Source organism: Oryza sativa, chromosome 2 (genome assembly GCF_034140825.1).
Source record: "Oryza sativa Japonica Group chromosome 2, ASM3414082v1".
NCBI lineage: Eukaryota > Viridiplantae > Streptophyta > Magnoliopsida > Poales > Poaceae > Oryza > Oryza sativa.
This window is the reverse complement of record NC_089036.1, coordinates 9,310,832-9,319,306: the sequence shown is the minus strand read 5'-3', so window position 1 is coordinate 9,319,306 and position 8,475 is coordinate 9,310,832. Positions and strand designations below refer to the sequence as shown.

The window sequence follows — 8,475 nt, the reverse complement described above, 5'->3', positions numbered from 1 at the left end:
ATCTGATTAAAAGGAATTGGAGAGGAAACAAGTCTAGTTCTTTCTGCCACAAAGATGAAACTATTAATCATTTGTTCTTTGATTGTTATTTTGCCCGCGCGGTTTGGTCTTTAATTCAGTTTGCTTCGAATATTAGTTTTATCTAATAGTACAACTCATATGTTTGGGCATTGGATAAGAAGACAATCACGCAATTTGAGATCTTTGGTCTTATTAGGTGCAACTACCACTATTTGGTCTATTTGGCTTTTCAGAAATAATGTGGTTTTTGAAAGGAAAAAACATATCTTCTCCTTTGCAGGTTATCTTTTTGATTACACATTGGCTCCGCTCATAGGCTATCCTTCAGAAGGTCAATTTGCAGGGTACTATCATTGCGGTTTGTCAACAATTAGAGTTAGTGGCCATATAGTAGTTTTCTACCCCAGCACATGGGTGACGTTCTAGGCTACGGTTAGCGGGCTCCTAAAGTTCTTTTTGTTTCTGCTATTTTGGATGATGAGTTTATCTTTTGTTTCTTTCTTGTTGGCTGTGTGTACTCTTTGGTGCAGAAGCCGAATGTGCTCTCAGAATAATTGTATCACTTGATGAAATTTACTGAGATTAATAAAGCTTCCATTATGTAAAAAACTGGTTCTGAATAGGCTAAAAAAAACACCATTCCACAATGCTTTGCTGAAAGGGAACAAGTTAATAAGGTCAAAGAATTCTCCTACTAATGACCATGAAACTGTGTTACCAGAACCATAAACAATTACAGTTGCTCTCATCTAAATCTAATACTGCTTAATCAAAACTGTAACATAACATATGATGAAATAGAGACAAACGAGGTTAGCTCCACAATCATTTGGGTGTTGCTCCTTAATCAAAACTGTAATTCTCTTGAAAAAAACAAGCTATGTGTGGCAAATGGTTTGGTCATCACTCCCAATAAAGCAACGTACAGAACATCCACGATCTAATTACTGCAAAGTTACTGCAAAGTTTCCATAATGCCAAGGTTAGGCTTGTTGCGCACAGTAAGAAAAGATGGCGATTGTCCAACATGTTCTAGCAATTTCTTGTTTTTTCCCATCGGATTTGATTTTTTATCATTGTTCAAATGACTTTAGAATGTGTATCTGCACTTCATTGTTCAAAAGAGAGTAGTGGTGGCTCGCTAGATGATCAACAGTAACAACGAACAGGTAAAAAAGAGTTTAAATATGAACAACTGCAGATGAAAGAGTAAAAAACAAAGGAGTTGGGACATCACGTCTTACCTTGGGTGATCAGATGTAGAATACTTGTAAATCTTGGTTTGATTCTTCTAATCTCTTGAGTTGATCCTTCAGGTCGACGCTGCAACGCATTGCTAGTAGTTTTTTCAGTGAAGCTGGGATGCCCTCCTCGGGCAACGATCTGATTTCAGGACATCCGACGATGCCTAATGTGCAGATAGAAGAAAGGAGATGCAACCCTTCGGGAAGGGACTGCAGACGGTGGCACTCATAGAATTCTAGATTTCGGAGGGAGGTGAGGAGCTGAAGTGCCTGCTCCTGCTCTTTTGTGAAATTTTTCATCCACAAATCATAAGTGAACCTCAACCTGTAGAGGGTGGAAGCGAGGAGGCTGCAAATGGGGGCAACAAACACCGCTGAGATGCTGTCCACCTCAAGCTTCTTAAGCTGTTGGAATGAACCAACAGGTATTGCCTTCGTCGTTGACACCGCTGCGAACAAATGTGCTGCTACGGAGCAGCGATGATTATTATCGTCTATATCTGGCTTATTATAAATCACCAATTCACTGAGGCTGCCTGTCATGACAGGATCGAACCCAACCACTGTTAAGTTATCACAGTCTACTAGTCGCAGACGAGTGAGAGATGTGAGGCTTGAGAGCACAGCCATCGACTGCACGCTTGACTCGCTGTAAATAGTGAGTTCCTTAAGGGGAGCCAGGAAGGGCTTGCTAGTGTGATGAGTTCCTGCCTCTACCATGAACCACGAAGCGAAAATCTTGCCGCAACGCCAAAATTCGAGTTCTTGGAGTGAGGAGAAATCCTGGAAACTCCCTCCAACCTCCATAGGTAGAACCAGGTTCTCGTAGCCAAAGATCTTGACATAGCGCAACAGTCTGGGGGACGGGAAACGCAGTTCTGCTTCCTCAACCTCTTGAGCTTCACCGGACCTGTTCAACTCGAACTTTGTAAGAGCTGGGAAACAGTTTAATAGCTTTGCCAAGGATATTCCGGCAAGATGACACTTATAGAGATTGAGCTGCTCAACTGAATGGAAGATAACACCTTCGTCTACTTCACTGCACAACAAGCTTTTGCATCCTATGATGGTAAGGCTTGATAGGGAGTTCAGCTTCTGGAGATCGGTCCATGAAATGTGTGACATCTTTTCAATTTTCATGTTTTCTACTTTCTGTAGGTTATGGAAGGCCAAACTACCACCATAACCATTTACACTCAGTATCTTTTCTTCCAAATGCAACACTTCTTGATAATCTCCTTCCACAATAATATGCGTTAGAGTGGAAGTATGAGGCATGGGGGGCAGTGATAACTTGGGGCAATTTCGGATATTAAGAGAACATAGGTTGGGAAAACAAGTGATATTTATATCTTGTGCATGAGAGATACAGCGCTCAGAGGATGGTGGTAGTAGCATAGAGAGATTGGGACACTCTTCACACTCAATGCTTGCAAGCTTTGAAAACAAATGGCAATGAGCTCCCCCAACCCACTCCACAAGTTCTGGCATGGCAACAAATCTAACTTTCTTCAGGTGTAAGAAACTCCTCTGTGTAACACCACCAAAATCTGGTCCGAACTGACGAATGCCAGCAATATTGATCAAAGTAAGTTCCTCTAGATATATGAATTGCCCGAAAGGTGGAAGAGTGCCCCAAGAGATGCCCTCTAGATGGAGAGATCTCAATCCTTTCACACAAATATCATCACATAACCAACTAGGACCAGTGGAACCACCATGATTTCTTATTCCAAATGCTCTAAGATTAGAAGGTGGCTGAAGACCTTCAATAATCTCAGATCCACTATTCTGCTGCTCTGCACCCCAAACTAGTTCTAGTGTCTTTAGATTCCTTTTCAACATCAATTCAGCACCATTTGCTTCTTCCGTTGTTGCTATATTTTCAAGATTATTTATTTGTAGTGCTCCTCCAAGCTCTTTCAAATACCCCAATTCTCTAAGTTCAAACCCAGTGCGCTCTTTCTTAACATGGAATTCTTGCAGCCTCCGTAAATACTTCATCTTTCCAATCCCACGAATATTGGAACAAAGTTCTTTTTTGGCAAGGAAATAATGTAAATTGGCTAGACGATTAATGTCGTCAGGCAAAATATAATTACCATGGCCTAGGTCCAAAAACTTCATGTGATAAAATCTACATATTGTGGCTGGCAAAGACATTTCTAAGTTATGAGGTACTTCAAGCTTTAGGTATCGAAGGTGAATCAGTTTTGAAAAGTTGAAAGGGAAAGATTTGATAGAGTTTACAAACATAAATAGAACACGAAGGCATTTTGTTTTTTTTGAATATATTTTTGAAAAATATAGCCATATTGTCATTGTATCGTCCAAAAAACATCAAAGTCCGTAAATTTTCTATGTCTATTTTTCTCTTCAAATTTTCCATTTCTCTCTCAAAACTTTGGCCATATTTATGATGTACAGTGATAGATATATGTCGAATAGATTGTGGGATGTTATCAGATCTAAAACTTTGTGGACTTATATTTAGAGAACTTTTACGGTACATTCTACTGTAAGTATATACTTGCAGTATATAGAAAGGTAAGTTTGGTATTTGTGAAAAATATAGAAAGGGCTGTTTAGTAATTTGAATTTGAGATTTATTTGCACCCGGAGTTAATCTCGGACGGGTTGTTTAGTTGGTATTAGTTCTGGATCTCGTAGTACGTTCTGCTAGAGCAGCAGCGCTTCTTCGGAATACATTGTGCGTGGCGGCGAACCGATTGTCGACGGACGAGCACGCGTGGAGGCAGAGCGATTCCTTCCAATTGAAACAGTATTTAGTACATCGTAGTTCAGATGCCGTAAGCCATTAACGACACACATCTACCTCCATCTTGCACGCTAGCCTGAACTCTGAAGAATGACCAACACTCGTTCAACTATCTCAGAGACACACAGCAACTGCAGAGCTGATGTTGCTGCTCCAGTGCTCTGTGCTGCTTCCCCTTCCTCTCTCCCCATACGTGATAGCATGCGAGTGTGGCGGCGTTTGATCATGGTGGCTGTCAGCGGCGAGCCGGGGCGCGACGTGGTGGCTGTCGGCGGCGGCAGTAGCGCATGGGACGAGTCCCTTTCTCACTATCCAGATCTGACTAAAGAATAGAATGCGAAAATACAAAAATATCCCCCGCAAAAAATATAGAAAGACAAATATACCCTTCACAATCTATTATATTATTAAAGAAATAGAAAAATGAGCCTCTACGTTCGCTCTCATGGCCTAGAAATTCTCACATTAATTGGAGAAAAAGAAAAAGCAGAGTCCATATAAAAATACAATTTAGAAATAGCTGAAATTCGGAATTAAAAAATAAAGAATATTAGAAGAGGAGACTAGAGTTCATATAGAAATATAATTAGAAAATAGCTGAAATTCGGAATTAAAAATAAGGAATATTAGAAGATGAGTATAGAGTCCATATAAAAATATAATTAGGAAATAATAAAAATTCGTAATTAAAAATAAGGAATATTAGAAGTAGAGTATAGTGTCCATATAGAAATACAATTAAGAAAAAAAAAGAAATTCGGAATTAAAAAATAAGGAATATTAGAAGTAGAGTATAAAGTCCATATAGAAATACAATTAGAAAATAATAGAAATTCGGAATTAAAAATAAGGAATATTAGAAGTAGAGTAGAGTCCATATATAAATACAATTAAGAAAAAAAATAGAAATTCGGAATTAAAAAAATAAGGAATATTAGAAGTAGAGTATAAAGTCCATACTAAAATTCGGAATAAACATAATAAAATTAAAAGTAGTGCTTAGAGTCCGTATAAAAATATAATTTACAAATAACTAAAATTCGAAATTAAGAAAAACATGGGAAGAAGAGTTTAAAGTCAATATAGGAATACAATTTAGAAGTAACTGAAATTTAAAATTAAGTTTAGAGTCCACGTAGAAATACAATTAGAAATAATGAAAATTTAGAAATTAAAACAATAAATATTAAAAGACGAGTCTAAAGTCCATATAGGAAGAATATATATAATTTACAGATAACTAAAATTTAATATTAAAAATAATTAATAACTAACACGTATGTAAAATACAATATGAATATTACACATTAGTGATTTCGTAAAGTTATTGCAAAATTTAAAATTATGTTGTCATTTTAATATATTTGAATAATATAATGAGAAAACATATGTGCTATTATATGAGAGAAAATATAATGATACTAGCCGCACAATCTGTACGGGCCACCATGCTAGTTTATACTGTAAAAAGAAGATTGGATGAATCCACACCGTTAGATTATTTATACTGCAAGTATATATTGCAAGTATATTGTACCGTAAAACTCCTCTATATTTATGCACTCTTGTGACGAAACATTTTGTGCTAGCTCATGTAGCAAATCATGCATTACATAATACTGACTATTGCGATCAGTTACCTTCATGAGGAAACCATTACCTATTAGCTCATCCAAATACTTCAATCCTATTGCTTCAGCTCTATCGTTTTGATATCCAGAATCTATAATGCCTATTGCTTCCCAAAAACAAGTAATTTCTAAATTATTAAACCGGTGGTCCTCAGGGTAAAGGGCGCAATACGAAAAACACTTTTTTAGATAGTAAGGAAGGTAGTCGTAGCTAATTTTTAGTGCTGGCATAATGTCAACGTTACTTTGCAGATTTTTCCACTCATCCATTTCCAGAACTTCTGTCCAACATTCATGGGAAAGGTTGTTCTTCAATAAACGATCAACAGTTTTTGCTGCTAGTGGGGAACCTCTCAATTTCTTTGAAATTTCTTTCGCAATACCAATCAAGTCGCGTTTGTAACACTCAGGTTTGTCTTGACCAAATATACACTCTTCAAAGAATGTGAAGAATTCACTATCCTCGAGACCCTGCAGTTGTATTGTCTCGGTTGTTTTCAACATTTGTGCTATAGATGGAAATCGAGTTGTGACAAGAATAACGCTGCCTTTGGCTTCCCCTTTTGTGAATGGAGCTACTAGATTTTTCCACTCTGCCTCACTACCGCATTTCCACATATCATCCAAGACAAGTAAAAACATTTGTGATTTCAATCTTTCTGCAATAGCTTTTTGGAGCTGATCCAAATTGGAAGAGTTATGCACCGCTTCGCTTCCCGCGCTTTTATCGTGAGGTATGCACTTTAGGATCTCCTGAGTGAGCCTAAGCACATCGAAATTAGTAGACACACAAACCCAGACCTTGATAGGGAAGTAGGCATCTGTTCTTTTGTCATTGTAGAGGTGTTGGGCGAAAGTTGTTTTTCCAATTCCTCCAGGGCCAACTATGGGCAAAACCGATAGTGTTCCACTCGGAATATTGCAGTTAGTCAAGTCATGAAGAGTTTGTCTAAAGATTATTTCCCTCCCAAACAATTTATCCTGCGTAATCGTTGAGCTAGTGGGAGGCCGCTCCAGGGATGTATCCCATTCTCCTGCAGTTTGGTTAATTTGGAGCAATCTAGATATACACGTACACAAGTCATGTATGCCCTTTACCACTGACTTGATTTTATTGGACATGTCTACTCGATTGAATGGCAAGTTGCCAACCTGGTCAATGACGTCACCATGGGAGTTGGCTGTATCTTGCGAGTCGTCGGCATCATGTCGTGCTCGTGCAGAAGAACAAAAAAAGCATGAAAACCAGTTACCGGCAGTATGACGAAGAGCATGGCGGCCGTGGAGGGCATGACCTCGGAGGCCACCATCTGCCTCCGGTATGACCTCATGGGTGCCATCAATCTGATCCTGGATGATGAAGTAGTGGATCTCGTCCAATGCATCCTCGGCCTCGTCGGCTTTCTTGCTTAGATCCTGCAGAAGGCCCTGTAAGCCAATGTTGTCCCTGATGTCCTTCCTCCCCTGGGCCATGTGCAATAGCCCTTGTGTGTACTTGAGGTCCCTTTTGATCTCCTCCACGTTAAGGCCTAGCTCGGTGCTGGCAACGTACGCCGCCACCAAGTCACTGGACAATTGCGTCAACACCTTACCGAGGAGCCAGCTCGCCACGCCGACGGCCGCCTCCATGGACCAGCTCGTCCGATGGCCCGGAAAGTTGCTGGGGTTGATTGGGTTTGTGTATTGATGGGTATAATGCTGCCTGCAGGAGCCCGGACTTCAGACGAGGTCCGGATGACTCCTTTTCTACTAGCTTGGGCTCATTCACAATGCAACAAAAGAAAATTGATCAGTTTTGTCTGCCTCATCAACCGCCCGGCGCCCATAGATTGAGATGCCATCCCATCCCTCTCATGGGTAAGGTGTAGGATGGTGGGTTTAGCTGGCAAGAATCAGGAGAAAATTAATTAACAAGTCCCATTAGAGCCAAATTGGCCATTAATGACTTAATTATGAAATCCTTCGCTTGGATGCAACCACCGTGGTTGCGTCTGGGGCTGGTTATACGTGACAGAGTTTTTTAAACTGCCCGCGCAATTGCGCGGCTAGCACCCATATAAAATTATATATTTTTTAATATGATTTTACTTAAGATTTATTAAAAATTTATCTCGATATCTTGAGATTTTGAAAGACCAAATCTTATCATCCTCGTGTTTGTAATTTTATAGTTCTTAAAAGTCACATAAGTTGCTACCACTTACTTCTGTCATATTATTCTTTATTAGCTTGCTTGATCTACCACCGTTTCTATTCATTCTTCTTAGAACCTTTAAAAATTAGATCTTAAAAACTTATAGTTTTTAGAGTTTATCGTCCTATTAGGGTTCTTTTGTATAATTTTTAGAAGTCCCATTAAATGCTGCCATTATACTCCTCTACAACCGTCCACTGCATCTTCTCTTTATTGCCATTGCTATTTTAAAAATCAAACATAATTATCGTTGGTTTTTTTATATTTTTTAGAAGTTCCAAACCTTTAAAAATTGGACCTTATAGTTTTTAGAGTTTATTATTAATTTTTAGAAGTCCCGTCAAACGATGCAACTATACTCCTCTACGGCCCGTCAAATTTCGGATTTTTTAATTAATCTACTATTGGGTTCTTATATTTACTCTTATCAATATTGCTTATATTTAATTCCAAATTTAAGTTAATTTTAAATTGTATTTGTCGACGTTTGATGTCACGACTACGGTATTTGCATAGTATGGGGATCGTTGGTACCAGGATATATGCGAGACTTAGGTAAAAGAGATGGGGACGAGGATTTTTATATAGGTTCGGGCCCCTGAATTG

General features: G+C 38.8%; 1 protein-coding gene across 1 annotated transcript; it reads right to left on the bottom strand.

Moving 5' to 3' along the window:
• Positions 1–1,274: 1,274 nt before the first annotated feature.
• On the bottom strand, positions 1,275–7,304 carry LOC9270343 (putative disease resistance protein RGA1). Its single transcript, XM_026022967.2, has 4 exons — positions 5,590–7,304; positions 3,630–3,739; positions 2,740–3,565; positions 1,275–2,175 (listed from the first exon to the last, which is right to left on the bottom strand). The coding sequence occupies exons 1-4, from the start codon at positions 7,302–7,304 to the stop codon at positions 1,275–1,277; spliced, it is 3,552 nt and encodes a 1,183-aa protein (XP_025878752.2).
• Positions 7,305–8,475: the final 1,171 nt, after the last annotated feature.

Coding starts and splice junctions, on each gene's coding strand:
- LOC9270343 (XM_026022967.2), bottom strand. CDS start 7,304: ATGGAGGCGGCCGTCGGCGTGGCGAGCTGGCTCCTCGGTAAGGTGTTG. Junction 3,566..3,629: donor AAATTTGAAGAGAAAAATAG/ACATAGAAAATT, acceptor GGCTATATTTTT/CAAAAATATATTCAAAAAAA. Junction 2,176..2,739: donor GCCATGCCAGAACTTGTGGA/GTGGGTTGGGGG, acceptor CGAGTTGAACAG/GTCCGGTGAAGCTCAAGAGG.